General features: G+C 41.7%; 1 protein-coding gene across 1 annotated transcript; it reads left to right on the forward strand.

Moving 5' to 3' along the window:
- The first annotated feature begins 2 nt into the window (after positions 1-2).
- Positions 3-20,873, forward strand: sap30l (sap30-like). Its single transcript, XM_081391734.1, has 4 exons — positions 3-660; positions 8,553-8,675; positions 17,036-17,134; positions 20,275-20,873. The coding sequence occupies exons 1-4, from the start codon at positions 475-477 to the stop codon at positions 20,401-20,403; spliced, it is 537 nt and encodes a 178-aa protein (XP_081247860.1). The 5' UTR covers positions 3-474; the 3' UTR covers positions 20,404-20,873.
- Positions 20,874-22,649: the final 1,776 nt, after the last annotated feature.

The following is a 22,649-nucleotide window of genomic DNA, read 5'->3' on the forward strand; positions in this document are numbered from 1 at the left end:
CCATGAAAGAGTCGAGTGTGTGTGTGTGTGTTTGAGTCATTTGAAGTGCACCAGTGAGGCGTTATTTCATGACATCAATGGCAGCGATCAGGAAGTTCAGTTTGATCGACAGGCGTGCTAGCCAATCGGAATCAAAGACACGAGCTCGGCGGCCCGCCTTTGTCGGAAAACAACCAATGGGCGTCAAAAGCCACAGCTTCCGGTTTCTCTCAGGACATGTTTCATTGTACGGCGTACATTGTTGAGATGAGCTCGACTGTTGCTCGGTAGTTCGGCGCGTGTCAGATCCGCAGTTTCCGCGCACACACGTTCGGTTCTGCTCGCGGGACCGAGTCCGGTGATCCAGCGAAGCCGCGGGATCTTTAGCGGCCCGGGTCCGCAGTGTTGCTGAGATTCTCCGTCCGTTGGTTCGCAGCGCGTCGAGCTCGTTAAGCTGCGTTGACGTCGCGTCGCTGCTCGCCGCCACTGCCCGGTATGAACGGGTTCAGCACGGAGGAGGACAGCCACGACGGGCCGCCCGCGCCGCCGTTCTTCGGGCAGAGCTGCTGTCTGATCGAGGACGGGGAGCGGTGCGGGCGTCCGGCGGGCAACGCGTCCTTCAGCAAGCGCATCCAGAAGAGCATCTCGCAGAGGAAGCTCAAGCTGGACATCGACAAGAGCGTAAGCCGCTTCTCTCGAACACTCAAACACTGAGCCGCGTCCCTCACTGCTCACTATAGTACAACACTGCTCACTATAGTACAACACTGCTCACTATAGTACAACACTGCTCACTATAGCACAACACCGCTCACTATAGCACAACACCGCTCACTATAGCACAGCACCGCTCACTATAGCACAACGCCGCTCACTATAGCACAACGCCGCTCACTATAGCACAGCACCGCTCACTATAGCACAACACCGCTCACTATAGCACAACACCGCTCACTATAGCACAACTAGGGGTGTGACGGTTAGTATATAACCGTGAGACCGACGGTTATAGTTGAACACCGTCATTAGAACTCTATAACCGCCAAAACCGTGTTATTAAAATATTTTTTACAAACATTTTTTATCATAGAGAATGTTTAAATACTAATTAAAAACAATTGTTAACAGTCTGTGTTATTAGTGATTTACGTCGTTTCCAACTGTATTTGATTCTTTGCCGAGTACCCCCTACCGCCAATCATTTGAGATAGAAATAAAAGCTACGACTATGATATAGTGATGTGCCATCATTATGAGATTTATTAAACAAAGGAAAAACATTTGCAATAATAAACATTAGCAATAAACATTTGCAATAATAACAAATGTATCATTACCGTGATCGTGCAGTTTAGCCCTTGACTGGCCCCAAACATGTTTGATAAACGAAACATATAGCCTACAGTGTGTGTATATATGATGTGTATTACATTTTAACTCAAAAAACAATTGTAATAAAAGATTGGATCATAAGATGCGCAATATTTCGGGAGACATGGTTTTTACCACTTAATGAAGTTTTGTAAATCATCAGACATGATTTTTACCACTTCATCAAGTTTTGCTTTGTAGAAAGCCTTTCTTTAAAACGAATTTCGTTTTGTACAAATTGTATCTTAATTTTAATAAATGTTTCCTCAACCAATTTCATGTAGCCTATTTAATAAATAAAAAGAAAACATAGTAGACAATATAATAACCGCGACATGCAGGCGCGGGCGCGCCGCGTTCACTTGCATTGCATTTCATTGTGAACTAGAGCGCATCTCATCGTAAATGAATGAAACTCAGCGTAGGCCTATGCCTCATACATTAGCATTAAATATCTTTGCTGCATCCTTTCTAGAACAGACAAGGGCTTTCTTGCGGCTCGCATCAGCAGAGCATTGCATCGTCCATAGACCGCAAAACAATCAGCGGATGGCGGGCGGGTGCGGCTTTGAAAAAAAAAAAACATTGGTGCGGATGTTGAGATATTAATTTTATTTGTTTAATAGGCGACCAAGTAGCTAATCAGTGTCTGCTCGTTTATTCAAACTAAGTTGTCCTATAACAGACGACCTTCGCAACGCCCCCCCGGCCGACGGTTATGTTATGAACCGTCACATTTGACTCACGTCATAACCGTCATCACCAATTCTGAAACCGGCACACCCCTAAGCACAACACCGCTCACTATAGCACAACACTGCTCTCTATAGCACAACACTGCTCACTATAGCACAACACTGCTCACTATAGCACAACACTGCTCACTATAGCACAACACCGCTCACTATAGCACAACACTGCTCACTATAGCACAACACTGCTCACTATAGCACAACACTGCTCACTATAGCACAACACTGCTCACTATAGCACAACACTGCTCACTATAGCACAACACTGCTCACTATAGCACAACACTGCTCACTATAGCACAACACTGCTCACTATAGCACAACACCGCTCACTATAGCACAACACCGCTCACTATAGCACAACACCGCTCACTATAGCACAACACTGCTCACTATAGCACAACACCGCTCACTATAGCACAACACCGCTCACTATAGCACAACACCGCTCACTATAGCACAACACCGCTCACTATAGCACAACACCGCTCACTATAGCACAACACCGCTCACTATAGTACAACACTGCTCACTATAGCACAACACCGCTCACTATAGCACAACACCGCTCACTATAGCACAACACCGCTCACTATAGCACAACACCGCTCACTATAGCACAACACCGCTCACTATAGCACAACACCGCTCACTATAGCACAACACTGCTCACTATAGCACAACACTGCTCACTATAGCACAACACTGCTCACTATAGCACAACACCGCTCACTATAGCACAACACCGCTCACTATAGCACAACACCGCTCACTATAGCACAACACCGCTCACTATAGCACAACACTGCTCACTATAGCACAACACTGCTCACTATAGCACAACACTGCTCACTATAGCACAACACCGCTCACTATAGCACAACACCGCTCACTATAGCACAACACCGCTCACTATAGCACAACACCGCTCACTATAGCACAACACCGCTCACTATAGCACAACACCGCTCACTATAGCACAGCACCGCTCACTATAGCACAACACCGCTCACTATAGCACAACACTGCTCACTATAGCACAACACTGCTCACTATAGCACAACACTGCTCACTATAGCACAACACTGCTCACTATAGCACAACACTGCTCACTATAGCACAACACTGCTCACTATAGCACAACTAGGGGTGTGACGGTTAGTATATAACCGTGAGACCGACGGTTATAGTTGAACACCGTCATTAGAACTCTATAACCGCCAAAACCGTGTTATTAAAATATTTTTTACAAACATTTTTTATCATAGAGAATGTTTAAATACTAATTAAAAACAATTGTTAACAGTCTGTGTTATTAGTGATTTACGTCGTTTCCAACTGTATTTGATTCTTTGCCGAGTACCCCCTACCGCCAATCATTTGAGATAGAAATAAAAGCTACGACTATGATATAGTGATGTGCCATCATTATGAGATTTATTAAACAAAGGAAAAACATTTGCAATAATAAACATTAGCAATAAACATTTGCAATAATAACAAATGTATCATTACCGTGATCGTGCAGTTTAGCCCTTGACTGGCCCCAAACATGTTTGATAAACGAAACATATAGCCTACAGTGTGTGTATATATGATGTGTATTACATTTTAACTCAAAAAACAATTGTAATAAAAGATTGGATCATAAGATGCGCAATATTTCGGGAGACATGGTTTTTACCACTTAATGAAGTTTTGTAAATCATCAGACATGATTTTTACCACTTCATCAAGTTTTGCTTTGTAGAAAGCCTTTCTTTAAAACGAATTTCGTTTTGTACAAATTGTATCTTAATTTTAATAAATGTTTCCTCAACCAATTTCATGTAGCCTATTTAATAAATAAAAAGAAAACATAGTAGACAATATAATAACCGCGACATGCAGGCGCGGGCGCGCCGCGTTCACTTGCATTGCATTTCATTGTGAACTAGAGCGCATCTCATCGTAAATGAATGAAACTCAGCGTAGGCCTATGCCTCATACATTAGCATTAAATATCTTTGCTGCATCCTTTCTAGAACAGACAAGGGCTTTCTTGCGGCTCGCATCAGCAGAGCATTGCATCGTCCATAGACCGCAAAACAATCAGCGGATGGCGGGCGGGTGCGGCTTTGAAAAAAAAAAAACATTGGTGCGGATGTTGAGATATTAATTTTATTTGTTTAATAGGCGACCAAGTAGCTAATCAGTGTCTGCTCGTTTATTCAAACTAAGTTGTCCTATAACAGACGACCTTCGCAACGCCCCCCCGGCCGACGGTTATGTTATGAACCGTCACATTTGACTCACGTCATAACCGTCATCACCAATTCTGAAACCGGCACACCCCTAAGCACAACACCGCTCACTATAGCACAACACTGCTCACTATAGCACAACACTGCTCACTATAGCACAACACTGCTCACTATAGCACAACACTGCTCACTATAGCACAACACCGCTCACTATAGCACAACACTGCTCACTATAGCACAACACTGCTCACTATAGCACAACACCGCTCACTATAGCACAACACTGCTCACTATAGCACAACACTGCTCACTATAGCACAACACTGCTCACTATAGCACAACACTGCTCACTATAGCACAACACCGCTCACTATAGCACAACACCGCTCACTATAGCACAACACCGCTCACTATAGCACAACACCGCTCACTATAGCACAACACTGCTCACTATAGCACAACACCGCTCACTATAGCACAACACCGCTCACTATAGCACAACACCGCTCACTATAGCACAACACCGCTCACTATAGCACAACACCGCTCACTATAGCACAACACCGCTCACTATAGCACAACACCGCTCACTATAGCACAACACCGCTCACTATAGCACAACACCGCTCACTATAGCACAACACCGATCACTATAGCACAACACCGATCACTATAGCACAACACCGATCACTATAGCACAACACCGCTCACTATAGCACAACACCGCTCACTATAGCACAACACCGCTCACTATAGCACAACACCGCTCACTATAGCACAACACCGCTCACTATAGCACAACACCGCTCACTATAGCACAACACCGCTCACTATAGCACAACACCGCTCACTATAGCACAACACCGCTCACTATAGCACAACACCGCTCACTATAGCACAACACCGCTCACTATAGCACAACACCGCTCACTATAGCACAACACCGCTCACTATAGCACAACACCGCTCACTATAGCACAACACCGCTCACTATAGCACAACACCGCTCACTATAGCACAACACCGCTCACTATAGCACAACACCGCTCACTATAGCACAACACCGCTCACTATAGCACAACACCGCTCACTATAGCACAACACCGCTCACTATAGCACAACACCGCTCACTATAGCACAACACCGCTCACTATAGCACAACACCGCTCACTATAGCACAACACCGCTCACTATAGCACAACACCGCTCACTATAGCACAACACCGCTCACTATAGCACAACACCGCTCACTATAGCACAACACCGCTCACTATAGCACAACACCGCTCACTATAGCACAACACCGCTCACTATAGCACAACACCGCTCACTATAGCACAACACCGCTCACTATAGCACAACACCGCTCACTATAGCACAACACCGCTCACTATAGCACAACACCGCTCACTATAGCACAACACCGCTCACTATAGCACAACACCGCTCACTATAGCACAACACCGCTCACTATAGCACAACACCGCTCACTATAGCACAACACCGCTCACTATAGCACAACACCGCTCACTATAGCACAACACTGCTCACTATAGCACAACACTGCTCACTATAGCACAACACCGCTCACTATAGCACAACACCGCTCACTATAGCACAACACCGCTCACTATAGCACAACACCGCTCACTATAGCACAACACCGCTCACTATAGCACAACACCGCTCACTATAGCACAACACCGCTCACTATAGCACAACACCGCTCACTATAGCACAACACCGCTCACTATAGCACAACACCGCTCACTATAGCACAACACCGCTCACTATAGCACAACACCGCTCACTATAGCACAACACCGCTCACTATAGCACAACACCGCTCACTATAGCACAACACCGCTCACTATAGCACAACACCGCTCACTATAGCACAACACCGCTCACTATAGCACAACACCGCTCACTATAGCACAACACCGCTCACTATAGCACAACACCGCTCACTATAGCACAACACCGCTCACTATAGCACAACACCGCTCACTATAGCACAACGCCGCTCACTATAGCACAACGCCGCTCACTATAGCACAACGCCGCTCACTATAGCACAACGCCGCTCACTATAGCACAACGCCGCTCACTATAGCACAACGCCGCTCACTATAGCACAACGCCGCTCACTATAGCACAACGCCGCTCACTATAGCACAACGCCGCTCACTATAGCACAACGCCGCTCACTATAGCACAACGCCGCTCACTATAGCACAACGCCGCTCACTATAGCACAACGCCGCTCACTATAGCACAACGCCGCTCACTATAGCACAACGCCGCTCACTATAGCACAACGCCGCTCACTATAGCACAACGCCGCTCACTATAGCACAACGCCGCTCACTATAGCACAACGCCGCTCACTATAGCACAACGCCGCTCACTATAGCACAACGCCGCTCACTATAGCACAACGCCGCTCACTATAGCACAACGCCGCTCACTATAGCACAACGCCGCTCACTATAGCACAACGCCGCTCACTATAGCACAACGCCGCTCACTATAGCACAACGCCGCTCACTATAGCACAACGCCGCTCACTATAGCACAACGCCGCTCACTATAGCACAACGCCGCTCACTATAGCACAACGCCGCTCACTATAGCACAACGCCGCTCACTATAGCACAACGCCGCTCACTATAGCACAACGCCGCTCACTATAGCACAACGCCGCTCACTATAGCACAACGCCGCTCACTATAGCACAACACCGCTCACTATAGCACAACACCGCTCACTATAGCACAACACCGCTCACTATAGCACAACACCGCTCACTATAGCACAACACCGCTCACTATAGCACAACACCGCTCACTATAGCACAACACCGCTCACTATAGCACAACACCGCTCACTATAGCACAACACTGCTCACTATAGCACAACACCGCTCACTATAGCACAACACCGCTCACTATAGCACAACACCGCTCACTATAGCACAACACCGCTCACTATAGCACAACACCGCTCACTATAGCACAACACCGCTCACTATAGCACAACACCGCTCACTATAGCACAACACCGCTCACTATAGCACAACACCGCTCACTATAGCACAACACCGCTCACTATAGCACAACACCGCTCACTATAGCACAACACCGCTCACTATAGCACAACACCGCTCACTATAGCACAACACCGCTCACTATAGCACAACACCGCTCACTATAGCACAACACCGCTCACTATAGCACAACACCGCTCACTATAGCACAACACCGCTCACTATAGCACAACACCGCTCACTATAGCACAACACCGCTCACTATAGCACAACACCGCTCACTATAGCACAACACCGCTCACTATAGCACAACACCGCTCACTATAGCACAACACTCATATAATAAACACCTGCTTTGTTTTCGATTTGATACCGACACTTTCAAAAGCCAGTATCCTCTAGCAATTCCGTTACCTCTAAACTGAACTTTAAAATTATTTTATTTATTAAATTACTAAGAGTAAAATGGGTAACGTTAATGTTATCCACTTAACTTTTTATTTTTTTTACATTCAGCACTTCTTAAGTGCAACTTATTTGAATATATTTTCGTTTACACATGGTCACAATTGTGTTTACTATAGTGGTAACCATGGAAATCTACTAATACTGTAGTTGAAGTATAGTCACTGTGGTAAAACCATGGTTGATTGTCATAAGGTGCTAACCGTATTAACATTGGGTTCAGAATAAACTTTTAACGTTCGGTTTAAATATGTTGTAGTTCTACTACTCTATTATTCGCTAACATGGGATATATTTGTCCAATATAGTGCATTACGTTTCTTGTTAAATAAAATCACTGGTAAAAGACTTCAGTAAGTTACTCACACCAGTATAGTTACTCCAGTGTTGATCCCTGGGTAATACGGGTGTAAACGCTGAAGCTGACCTCATATTCCTGATGTGTGTGTCCTGTCAGTGTTTGACGTCTCCTGTCGTCCATCATCCACGTCTTCATGATGCTCTTGAAAATATAAAATAGTTTTCTTAAGTGCGTCTTCAGTCTGTAAATGCAAACACTGACAGCCATGAGAACATGTCACCAGTCACACACTTCCAAAGTGTGTGTGTTAAATGTCATCATGTCATTGGTAATGTGAGCTTGAGTCCAGTTTCCTGCTCATTAAAGACACCTAAACCCTGTTTTCCGTGTAGGTTCGGCATTTGTACATCTGTGACTTCCACAAGAACTTCATCCAGAGCGTTCGCAACAAACGCAAGAGGAAGACCAGCGATGACGGCGGAGAGTCACCTGACCATGATGTCGAAGTCCCCGAGGTAATGTGTCATGCTGAGTCCCAATTCGCCTACTTATATACGAGCTCACCTAAAAGTATGTACTTTTTTTGTGATGAAAAAGTACATACTTTTGAGTGTGTAGCAAAAAAAGTATGCACGTTCTGGGACATACTTCGATGACGTCATGCAACGTGAACTTGAACGTGGTTGCCTAGTTACGCACACCTCGACTGTTAACAAAACATTTAACATTTCATCATTCTTATATATGCAATATAATTTTATTTACTATTCCCATCTTTTTTCCCACAATACATTTACAACGTGTTTACCAAATTGAGGAGTGAAGCAGGGCGTGGTCGTAGATCAACCAAACGCAGGTCGTTTGTGAGGCGGCTGGTTCTGACGTTCATGTGCAAATGTGTGTAACGAAAGCTAGCGCTACTTATTTTCTGAGTTAAAATATTTAAAGTTTATAGTGTAACTATTGTTTGACGTATTTTATACTTAATCTTATACTTATGTATAATACTTAAAAATACCCCGATGAAAATGAACCATGCTTTTACTATAGTAAAAGTGTAGTAACCATGTTTCTTTTGATTGGACTGATAAAGTTAACATATGTACAGCCACAGTATTACTACAAATAAGTCAGACAGAAACATCAAAAGAAATACATAAAAAAAAGACACTTGCATGACACTGTACTAGAGCCTTTTTATTTATTGTTTTGTAGCCTGCAATGAGGCGCTCGTTATCTTCATCGGACCCTACAAGATAAACACGGTACTTTTTTGGCACAACATAAACCCATTAATATTACGAGACAATAAAATATAAGTTTAATTAGGGTTAAACATTTTAATTCTTACACTTAAAAACTGAGGGCGCATCTCCGTTGCTGCATCCGACTGCCAGGTTTACATCACCATCATCACCGCAAAGCTCCTCCCTCCCGCACGCAATGGGTTGTGGGCAATATTAGCCGTTAGAGTGTGCATTGATCTGCACTTCGAATTCTAACCGGAAACAGTAGACCATCCGGGTATCTTTGGATTACTCATTTCAACATGCTACGATTTGGGACGTACTAATTCTAGTTTCCAGGGCTTAAAGTATTCCGGCACCATGCCGGATCTCCGGCGTGCGGCCGTGAGGGGAAAAAAAATTGGGAACTTGCATGCGGTTTAATATTTTCGAGTCAATTGATTTCACCTACCAATCATATGAGAGGATCGCTGCTCTACTAACGTTACAAGCCTATCAGAAGCAGAGCAGGGCGGGTCCTGGCAACACAATGTGATCACGATCCATACGTTAGCGTCGTCGGTGAAAGCATGGAGCGCAAGTTCATAAAGCCCGGGGATGATGTCTTACCCACGGGTATAATTTCCTATGCGGACGGGGGGGTATGTCCCCCCACTTTCAAATTCGTTTGTTGTGATTTTTAACCGCACGCCGTCATTGCCACAGAGGAGCAGGACCGAGCCTGTAAAATTAGTTCACTGAAAGTTCTAATGCGCAGGTATAGCGGTTGCGACCATAGACTATAAAAAAATAGATTGCGACACAGTTAGTGATGAAACGCGAGAAACAACAACAGGCTAATGTCATTATGGATGAAAAGAAAGAAAGGAGATGTTAGTTGGTTGATTCAGGAAATTAGCTCAGGTCAGGATAATGGGTAACTTCAGACTGTTAGATAAATATTAAATGTAGAACATTCTGTGTAGCTTACTTCAAACCGCAGTATTTTCTGTCAGCAATGTATGAAAAGTGCTGTCAACGTCAACGCATGCGATTCATTTTTGTCCAGCTTTAACGTTTTAAAATATTTAACGCAATTAACGCAGCATCCATCCGTTCTTTCTTTCTGACATCATTTAGCTAGGGTTATGATCACGCTCTTATTCACGCAAATGCTTTAGAACCATTCCTGCGCGACAAGACAAAGAGAACGCGCTTTCAGTGAATGTCCTGACACGTACGACGCACAGAAAGATGCGCGCCAGTATCGAGTTCTCTTTCGCGCTTGAACGAACAATAACACACACATTTATGCCAGAATGTCCTCTTTGTCGAGTATCATCACAAGAACAGTCTTAAATGAGTTAAATAAAATCTTAAATGGTAGAGAGAATGAGATGTGAGATCCTGTCAACAGCGGCAGATCTTAAAGTGACAGGAGCCATTAATTCTGTCTGTCAGTAAAGTTGAGCTAAAGAACAGAGGGAGCAGAGAAAATTACTCACTGCTCTTGACTAAAGAACGCTTGTAGCTTTGATAAGGATTAATCTATATTTAATTTATAATTTATGCAGTGCGGACTGTTTTATAACCTTATTCAATTTCTGTATGGTACAGATAAATATGACATATGATGTATTATGGGTTTAATGATGATTGTCTTAAGTTCACTTAAATTAAAAGTTTTTATTTTTTTGAAGCCTAACGTTTAAAATTTTGGGGGAAATCATTTTCATCGAGATATCAGTAGCTATAATATTAGTGATACTGGCTTTCATTCATAAAAAGATGCCATTAAGATACAGCTGTAATACTTGAAAATAAGTACCCCCCCCCCCCCCCCCCCAAAAAAAAAGTTCAGGCTCAGGAATTTTTTTCACTTTAACCCCTGAGTTTCGCATACTATTTAGGACGGATAGTATGCGAATTGGGACTCAGCATCAGTGTTCCTGAACTCCTGAAACGCCTCCACTGTAGTCTTGAGTTTCTTCCGGGAACGAACACGCCACAATGTTCCTCATTATACTAATTAATGCACAGAATAAAGGGGCGGGGCCTGGTTGAGTTAGTTAGTAGTGTGTTAAACTGGCGGTTTTGGTAAGGGGCGGGACATTTCCCAAACACACTCAAAGCGCTCGACCAATCACAACACACTGCTCCAGCCGACCAATCAGAGCACAGTGTGCTTTTCAGAAGCCAGAGGTTCCTGGCTCAAAATTTAGATTTACACAGAGATTGATAGGTTTATTAGTGAAATCTGTTGACTTTAGCCATCTTTGTTGCATTATATGCCAACAGTGACAGTTCAGAAATTGGGAAAAGCACTTCTTCTGTAATTTTCCCCAAGTTTGCTTGCCTGTAACTCAAGAAGTATTAAACTAGGGCTGTCAATCGATTAAAAAATGTATTAATTTTGATTAATCGCATGATTGTCATGAGTTAACTCGTGATTAATCGCAATTAATCGCACATTTTTTATTTGTTCTAAATGTACCCTAAATGAATACTTTTCAAGTTTGTAGTACTCTAATATGGATGCTTTATGCAAATTAGGCTTGTGCTGCTAGACGATGGTATCGTGTGTCGACGATAGTCAGAGATATCGCTGCTGGCAGCCTTTGACGATAGCAATACGATAATTGGCTCCTTTTCCCATTAATGTATTAAATCATTATTATGAAGCTAGTATTGTTATTAAATTAATTAGGAACTACAATTAATTTGCCTTGCCTAAATTCATAACGACATGCTTGTGACATCACCGACGCGCGCGTACGAGGAATCCTCAAAGAAAATGTTTTTAAAACAGACTAAAAAACTACATCCCACAACGAAATGTAATTGCCATGTGATCATTCACAAACTGTCAAGAGTGCTTGTTTTAACAGACGCATCGTTCTTATACAGAGCCAAAATGAAGACGGCATCGTTGTTCGTCAGTATTTTGTTTCCACAGCACATTAACAAAACATTTAATGACACTAATAAAACTAAAAACAATACAATTACAAAATAATAATGATAATAATAATATCAATAAAATTATAGGCCTAATAACAGTCTTTAGTTCACGATACGTAGCACAACATCTGTGAAACAAGCAATATTCTTCTAATTGTTTCACTGTCAATAATGTCCACAAGAGAAATATTAAGCCAGTAAATTGAGATAGTTGCTGTACCGTTATATCCACCGTCGTCTCTGAGATAACGTGCCGCTAATGCAGCGAAAGCTCAGTCCGTTTCTGCTTCACTTTCAGGGAATGAGCGTGTTTACATGCACGGTCTTAACTCGATTATGCTGGATAAACTGACAATGCATGTGGTCATGTAAACACATTAACCCGGTTTCCTTTATCAGAGTGGATTCATAAGTTTAAGTATAACCGACCGACTTTTAGATTTTTTTTACTTTTTTTACCTCACTATAATAGCCTGAATTAACCTATTAACAAACACTCCACCTTTGCTAGCAAAATAGAAAAAGATTATCATATATAAAACGAAGTAATAAATCAAGCAAATTGATGAGTAAATAAGCAAGTTAATAATCAAATAAGTAAGCCCCGCCCCCTCATGATAATATCGTGTATCGCCGATCTCACAGGCTGACGATAGGACGATATGAAAATGGATCATATCGCCCAACACTAATGCAAATGTATGTTTATTATTGAAACCATAGTCAACATAGAGCCTGAAGACGAGACATGTTTCAAAGGGCATAGATGTTTTTCAAAGAACTTGATCATGTCTATTAGACACATGTAGAAAGAACAAAGAAACACCAGGTTCCCATTTCTTCTCTTTCTTCGCACTGAGCAATTAACACAAACATGTTTAGATTTTTGCATGACAGGGCAGCTCTTCTGAAAATGCTTTGTCTCTCTCTGTGCCCATTTTGATGAAGCTAATTCTCAATAAAACTGTTTTCATTGGTATATTTGACTGTTTCTGTGTTAATCTGTTAATGACGGTAAGATAATATTTCTTTCTTTTATGATTGTTTGGTAATTTATTGATCTGAATAGAATTTCGACATTAACGCTTGTCCGGGACACGTGCGTGTGTTTTTTAAGGGACAAGTGAAAGAGAATTGTACTTGCCCATCCGGACAAATGCCCTGATTAAAAAAATTTCAATATCAAAAAAATAAAATAAGAAATAACGTACTCGGTTACTAACGTAACCTCAGTTCCCTGAGAGTATAGGGAAAGAGTATATAGAGAGTAAAAATTAGGGAAAGAAATGCCCTTTATAAAGATAAAAACAAAAGTGATGTAATGAAACATTGACAATTTAAGTTTGAAGGGAGTAAAGCCTTTGTTTAGGCTGGAAATGTAATTTTGACACAAGAAGAACTTTTATGTTAAATAAATCTTAATTTGAAATCAGCCTACTTCAGTGTGATATTTTATCATATTATCATGCTTAACACTGAGAATTTTAATAATTGAAATGTGATGATCAGATGCAGATATCTAAATCAGAGAATATCATATTTTGGGCGGTTGGCGGGTGGATTATTTATTTTTAACAGCAGTTTCGAGGGACTCAAAGTGCACCAGATTAATGAATTTATCTTTAAAATGTACAAAATTTTCTTCCGGGGGGGCATGCACCCAGACCCCCCTAGAGGTACCGAGCTCAACCCACAAAAATAGGCTACTGTGGGAAACACAGTCGGCTATATGATGGTCTACGAAAAATACACATTTTATTATCTTATTTAATAGTCGGGATTTTAGCACCTACGCCTCATTTTGAGCCAGGAAAAACCTGTTAATGCTCAGCTGCAAAAACATTTTCTGTAACACTAAAAGTTAAGTAAATGAAATTATAGTGTTATATGAAATAAATAAATGAAAATATGTATATTATTACGTTTTTTGGGGGGCGGGGGCAGGGGCGGGGGGGAACCCCCAAGAGCTTTGACACAATTCGAACACTGTCTGTGGCACTGGGAGAGGTGTGTTGTGTAGAACTGGTCTGATAGAGGGAAACAAGATACATTTTAAACGTTTATTCTTTAAACACTTTCTTCTTTAAACAGAACAAGTCTTTATGGCAGGCAAAAACATCGTTTTCTTTTTTTACTGGCCAATTTTGAGATTTTTGGATATTTGTCTTTAATAACATCTTTCAGACTGTGGTGAAAAAAGTCTGAAATACACATTTAGGTCTTTATTTTCCTACACTTCATCCTCCCGCTGCTCCGCGATCGCTGTCTGCTCCCTGTCATCACACACACCGCTGGAAAGCTCTCTCTCTCCTGTACAATGCTGTCAGATCCAAATATGGTCATTTCCTTTTTATCAGCAACCAATCGTGAAAGTAAAAGAGCTGAATGCGCAATCTCATTGGCTGATGATAAATCTTTAAAGCCCGTTTTCTCAAAATGACCTTTCTCTCATACTCCAAGTCTGAAATCTCCACTTCAGTCACACTGATATACACCAGACTCTCCAGTCTTGGACCTAGTTATATTATGAAGACATTTATAGAGGGATTTGAAAATATATTAGGCTATTCCTAGCCTGATTTATATAACATTTTATTCCAAAAAACATGGCGAAAATAATTTTTTTAAGGCTATTGACTGTATATTCTGATTTACAGGAAAACAGAAGTAGATATACATAAATCCCTCTGTACTTTTTTTTCCCATCTAATATGTGAACACAATGAAAATATTTTTTAACCTGGCTTTATCCAATACTCAGATTTAGTTTTTTAAATATATGCAAATTAGCACATTTAATAAGATATTGCCTAATTTGCATATTTAAACATTAAATTACAGAAAACTTGTTTTTTCTCATCTTAATGTAGTTAATCAACTGGGAAAGTTTCATGGTGATATCTGCTAGTTAAAAATCGTACCCTATTCATCTGTAGTGTCTCGCCTTAAACTATGCAAAGTGACTCACATTTGGTTTTTAGCCGATGAAAATGTGTACAATTTACTCGTGGAGCCGCATTAAGATCTCCATCAAGGGCCTTTAAGATGAAGATGCTAAAAAAAATGTTTGTTAAAAACCAGAATCTGAAAGGATATTAAGATGACTGTATTACTACTGGAGCAGACTTGGGGAAAATTACACAAGAACTGACACCGTTGGCATATAATGAAACAAAGATTGATAAAGTCAACAGATTTCACTAATAAACCAATCTCTGTGTAGAAATATCATGATTCTGTCATCTTTCTGAAGTCATTTTTGACCCTCAACAAAACAGTGGATTAGTCTGTAAATAGACATTCATGACTAGGGCGGTCTAGGGGTAATATTGAGTGGCTCGATATGTCGGATTATCGCCTTTTATTTACACGAAAACGAGTTCAGTAATGAAACTAAACAATGTTAAAACGAAGTGGAGGAAACAGAAGAGGATGTCAAAATAAGGGTCCACATAACAGAACATAAACCTGACAATGAGCTTGTTAGGATATTTCTATATGTATAACCGTTAGAACTAATCTAAACAGTTAGTTCCTCGAATCTCACTTTACGAGAGGCTTTCTGCTGATGTCACCAGTATCGGCACTGTTCGTCTCTGCGCGTGTCACTCAGTGCAGTTGCGCTGTTACACCACTAGGTGGCGGCAAGGGACTGTGAGTTATTAAACCGTTCATTCAATGAAAATGTAAATATAGGCAAATTTCAAATCTCTTCACTAACGCTGTAACTATGGGAGTCAGTGGTAGCCTATAGGCTTCATTAGCCTACTGTAATATTGAAGGTAAAAATTAACTGATTTATATAAAAACTTAAATTACACTTAATTATTTTTAAAATAAAAGTTATATGAAATGTAAACATTTAAATGGTGGCTGTCATAAAAACTTGCTAGATTTATTCAAACATGCATTAAATATTGAAGAACATTAAAAATTATAATTTTATAATAACATATATTTAGCAGATTGCTCCTCTCTAGAGTTAATATTTCTCGCTGACTGACGAGTTTATGGTCACTGGTTATGTTTTTTCTGAGGTAAATGTGGCGTTACATGACATTGTTGACTGACGTCTTTCCACGGTTGAAACACTGATTGGGCGACTCCATGTCACATGATACGGATTTCGATAAGTTGTACTCTATCTTTTAACACACTTTCAGATGCTCATTCATGTTTATCTCGCGCTGTAACTGGTGTTATTAAGGCGGAGGAGAAGATCATGTGCTTCTCTCGAGCTGAGCCAGAGCGGTCTCACGCCACAGTGCCGGAACGGTATTTATGTTTTTGAATTTCGTAAGAAAATGGACGTAATTTCAAATCTGAGACTGTGTTTCATATCAATATTAACAAAGCACAAAGATTACTGCGATTTACTGGATGGGATGCGCTACAATGTTACATTCATTCATCAACTGAAAACAGGATGACTAATTGATTCCTGGGATTTAATCGATATCGGTTCGTAAAAATGAGAATCATTTAAAATCGAGAAATCAATATTTTTTACCCAGCCCTAGTTCGGTTCAATGCTTATAACAAAGACTTTATTAAAATCCCTATGGGAAGATTATTTCTGTAATCAACGGCACGGGAAGCGTGGGCGAGCCCTAAAGCAGCAGAGGCTGCTGGGATTGCTGCAGTGATGATGTGTGTGTAACTGTACTGATGTGTGTGTTCTGGGTCAGGTGGATCTGTTCCAGCTGCAGGTCAACACACTGAGACGCTACAAGAGGCACTACAAAATCCAGACCCGACCTGGACTCAACAAAGCCCAGCTAGCAGAGGTACTGCCCAAAACTCAATATTACCAATCTCAAAAACCAACACAAATCTCATTTTCATATCATAACAATTTCTGAAGCTTTATTTATTGAATTAACTTAGCGGAACTCAGGTGTTGGACTGAGACAGCTCAACACAACAAAAGTTTCAAGTGGTTTCTCCAAATCCAACTGAAAATGCAACTTTTAATGACTTCTGCAGTCTCACAGTTATTCACCCCTTCATGGCAAGCATCTTTAGCACTCAGTAGAGCACACTTCTGCTGCAGACGAGGTGTATAGCAGACTCAGCTTCTGTTCCTCATGAGCAACGGCCTCCAGTTCAGGGATATTCCTTGGTTTCGCCCTCAAATCCACCAGAGATTGTCTATGGGGTCTAGTCAGGTGACTGTGACGCCACTGTATCTCCCAGGACTACTTCTGTGAGCAAGCCTTGCTGGAATGTGAGGAATGCTTGGGATCATTGTCCTGTTGAAGGTCCAAGCTTCATCTTCCTCACTGACAGCATGACGTTCTCTCCTTGGATCTCTGAAACTTCAGTGACTCCATCTCTCCTTCCTCGCGCTGCAGGATTCCAGAGCCGGAGGATCTACATCAGCCGAGAGCATCATGAACTGTAGACAGAGCTCTTCACAGCTGATGCCTCATTCCTCTTGAACACACCGCTGATCCAGAGGGCCGAAAAGATCCAGGGCCCGGTTCCCCAAAACGCTCTTATCTCTAAGTAGTTCTTAACCTATTCCTTAACCTCTCTCTTAACGTTATGGCACGATTCCCGAACTGTTCGTACGCCAAGTATATCTTCTGTAAGTCACACTTTCGTAAGGTTGGTCTGGACCGCTCTTAGCTTTACCTTATCACTGTTGCAGGGCTATATGAATATAATTCTGAAGTTTTAATACACCCAGACAGTGTTCAATTAGGCTTATTCAAGTGTTTTCATGCAAAGAATAAAATTACACTACATAACACTGATTGTTGTTAGATTTTTTATTATATTATTATACAATATTATTAATTTAATTAAAACGCTCAGTGAAATAGGCTACTGTCAGTTAAGTCCTATTCGGACACTAATATTGTTTCTCATGGGCTCGTCCGGTATTTTAAACATTTACAGCGGTAAATCGGTGAGTTTAGTGCCGTCCGAATCCATAATATCAGTGTTTTTCTCACCCAACCCGCGTAAAAATCCCTGGCCAAATTAGTACCTTCTGTTTTTTGACAAACAGGTCGTGTGGGGATTTAATTGCCGTCTGAATCCACATCTCTGAGTTTACAAGAAGAGATCCGCTGTTTAAACCCTTTTTGATCACTGCCAAGCACCGTACGCAAGATGTAAACTTTTATTACTGAAATGCTGGAAACTATTTACAAGAACAATATTTCATCGCAGCTCCACCTCAGCGAACAAAAATGGGAAAGAGAAGAAGGCACGTACACATTTTAAATGGTTATTATGGCAGCAATATATGATACAATTTTAAAATATGTAGGCTAGGCTATTATAGGCTATTATAGTTTGGATTATTTTTTGAGTCCTAATAAATGCTTTTCAACTATTTCTGAAGTGCTTCTTTTATAAAGAACACCACTTTCTCACATAAAGCAGTGAAGCAGCCCCTGCACGAGAGAATAATTGATTCTCGAGCCATCGATATCAACCAATTCAGCAGCATCGCCACGGACAGCGCCGGGTAACGTCGCACGTAAGAAGGCATATCTTAAGCAGCTTCCTAAGGTATGGTTCGGGGAACACACTTAGGAACATAAACAACTTTGGTAAGATATATCTTTCGAGTCTTCTTAGCGCGCTAAGAGTGAGCATTATCGGGGAACCGGGCCCAGTTCTGTTTCATCGCTCCACAGAACAGAATCCCAAAACTTCTGTGGCTTATTTATGATTTTGAGCAAATTGGAGCCGACTTTTCTTGTGCTTTTGGTCTCAGTAGTGGTGTATTCCTGGAGTTCTGGCCTCACTGCAGCTGAAACCCCAGAGCCTGTGTCCAGCAGGTCTTCAGCAGTCACTCCGGGGGTTTTCTGGGAGTTTTCTGCCAGGGTTTCTGAACCCGCCTTCTCAGAAATCTGGTCCCGGACATTGATGTATTCCTTTTTCTGCCCCGTCCAGTAAGAGTAACCACTGTTCCTTTAACTCTGAACTTGTAAACGATGCTTCCTACGGCGTCTCTGGGAACGTTTAGTTCCTTCCCTATCTTTTTGTATCATGTTCCTTGTTTGTGAAGGGCGACGATATCTTCTCTTAACATTTTGGGCCGTTCTTTTGACTTTGCCATATTTCATGTGTTCTAGCTCAAGCACACCTGGTGCAACTAATGAAGCCCTTGATTAGTGAGAGAACCCGTTTTGCAGATTTGCAAAAGTTGCATTTTCAGTTAAATTTGGGGAAACCACTTGAAACATTTGCTGTGTTTGAACTATTTCAATTACTTTTGTCTGATTTGTTCATTGCAAACAAATGAAAACCTGTAAAATTTGCCAATAAACACAGTTGCAACTGTATATACACTACTGTTCAAAAGTTTTGGATCGGTAAGTTTTTTTAATGATTTTGACAAGTCTTTCTGCTCACCAAGACTGCATTTATTTGATAAAAAAAAAAAAAGTTAAATATGGCAATGTAAATCATCTGTTTTCTATGTTAATATATATATATATATATATATATAGTAAAGTGTAATTCATTCCTGTGATCAAAGCTGAATACTCCAGTCGTTGATGTTGAAAACAGTTGTTGTTTTTTCTTCAGGATTTTTTAATGAATTGAAAGTTCCAAAGAACAGCATTTAATTGTTTTGTATTTTTAATCAAATAAATGCAGCCTTGCTGAGCTTTCAAAAACATTAAGAATCGCACCGATCCAAAGCTTTTGAACGGCAGTGTATTTATATCCACACACGTCTAATCCCCAGCAATAATCCTATTTTACAGTGTCTCTGCAAAACAGTTCATAACTAGTGAAGTGAGCATAATAATTCAAGTTCAGTGAAGTGTTGTATATGATTTCCTTGGCAACAGGAACACACTTATAAATCTGTCAGCCAATGAGAATGCAGCATTCAGCAGTGTCAGCAGAACTCACTCAGTGCTCGTGTTGGTAATGTGCTGCTGTGTTTCTTCCCCAGACTGTGAGCCGTCACTTCCGGAATATCCCAGTCAACGAGAAGGAAACGCTCACATACTTTATTTATATGGTGAAGAGCAGTAAAAGCCGGCTGGACCAGAAGTCAGAAGGGAGCAAACAAGTGGAATGAGATCTCGGATACACACGCGCGTGTCTCGACTCATGTTAGCTGGCTTTAAATCTGTTTGAATGCTTTCTGTGCAGACGTTGTTTCTGTACATGTGTCCAACATCAGGTGACACATGGGAGTCACTGCAAATCAGTGCGGATGATGACGACGATGATGAAGGGTAACTGCTTCAACTTCTGTGCCAAACCACCATATAACCACCGCTGTTTGAGTGACGAACATCACAGAGAGGACCTGAATGAAACCATGAGACACTGAATGACTGCTAATGCCAAAACTCCCAGAAGAGCCGGTTTCCTTCATTCTGCCATGTAGGGTTTCTCTGTTTCTGTTCTTTTGCTTTCAGCCCCATGTCTCTGCTTTTATATGACCGCTGTATATCTGCTCTATAATGCATTTGTTTTGTAGATTGTAATGTTAGTTTTCTTCCTTTGTTTGAAATAATCAGAGTAAATACAGTTCTTGTGGCACTACTAATATTTTCGTTATTATTTTTAAATGCATTCCACCTGTGGCATCTTACATGATTGTGTGTGTATTGGTGCTGTCAAATGGATTAATCATATCTAACATTAATGTTTATATAATGTGAATATCTTATTTTGTGTGTGTGTGTGTATCTAACTTTTATGTTAGATGTGATTTGTCGATTTGACAGCACTACATAGCATGGCCCACGTCCAGAGGTAAGTTGTAAGTCCAATCTTTGGGGAATATATGAGTGATTCTCATTTCAAATAAAGATATGGACATAAATGAGTTGTTCATGGGTCAGTGACACACAAGAAGAAAAAACGTCAAACGAACGCCTTTTCACCTGACTAATTAAACCTGCAGTGAGCGATTTCCGAGAAATGCTGTTGAAGGTGGATCGGACCAGAACAAACAACACAACATACTTAAAGCCAATCAGCAGTAGGGGGCGTGTCCTCTCATGATGGGGGAGGAGAGAGAGTAAGCCAATCGGCAGTAGGGGGCGTGTCCACTCATGATGGGAGAGTAAGCCAATCAGCTATAGGGGGTGTGTCCTCGTGATGGGGGAGAGTAAGCCAATCAGCTATAGGGGGTGTGTCCTCGTGATGGGGGAGGAGAGTAAGCCAATCAGCAGTAGGGGGCGTATCCACTCATGATGGGAGAGGAGAGTAAGCCAATCAGCTATAGGGGGTGTGTCCTCGTGATGGGGGAGAGTAAGCCAATCAGCTATAGGGGGTGTGTCCTCTCGTGATGGGGGAGGAGAGTAAGCCAATCAGCAGTAGGGGGCGTATCCACTCATGATGGGAGAGGAGAGTAAGCCAATCAGCTATAGGGGGTGTGTCCTCGTGATGGGGGAGAGTAAGCCAATCAGCTATAGGGGGTGTGTCCTCGTGATGGGGGAGGAGAGAGACGATAGGCTGATTCAGTCAGGGTGCTTCTCAATATCCCTCCTCGTCTCCTCTCTCCTCCGTCCTCCGTCCTATGACCCGGAAACCGATCGAGCTCAGCCATCTTGAAGGACATCTCAATTCTCTAATTGCACCGCGAGGTGTGAGGAGCTTCCGGAGGAGTTATGAGCGAGGATGCACGGGTGGATCCTTTGTGGAAGAGTTTTATCCACTAAACGTGATGCACATATACATTGTCCTCCCCCATCACATCTGTCACAATAATTTTAATTTATACTTTACCTTTGCAGTTTATACAAACCACACATCTCACACATTTCAACGGGACATTTTGCTTTATTATTATTTATTATGAATTTCTTAAATAATCAAACTTTAACAACATAAGGGCAGATCCTGTGAGCGCTTCTGATGACGCTGTGAAGTGACGCTCGAGTGATCAAGTATTCCAATGTATAAATAAGCTTTCCTTCGATTCCTCCGTCCTCGCTTCGTTTCCTTGCAGCCTTCCCTCACATCCTACAGGGGGAGGAGCTTGGAAGCAAGGAAAGGAAACGAGGATGCACAAATAAGAATTGAAGCACCCATAGATGTGCACCTTCTCCAGATGACGACACAGCTGTTGCACGATTGGCCGAATCCACCACATGACAACGATCATGTGTGTTTCGTGAGAAAACATGACATGAAATGGGCTGATGGCATAATATGGCTGTGTGCATTGTCCTATTTGCCAAGTTCAAGGGTCTATCAAAAGACTGGTACTTAAAAAAAAAAAAAGTGGTCAAAATTTGGCTTTCATTAGGGCAGTACATTATGGCCTGGTTTCACAGACAGGGCTTAGACTAAGCCAGGATTAGGCCT

Source organism: Scardinius erythrophthalmus, assembly GCF_964197995.2.
Source record: "Scardinius erythrophthalmus genome assembly, chromosome: 17".
NCBI lineage: Eukaryota > Metazoa > Chordata > Actinopteri > Cypriniformes > Leuciscidae > Scardinius > Scardinius erythrophthalmus.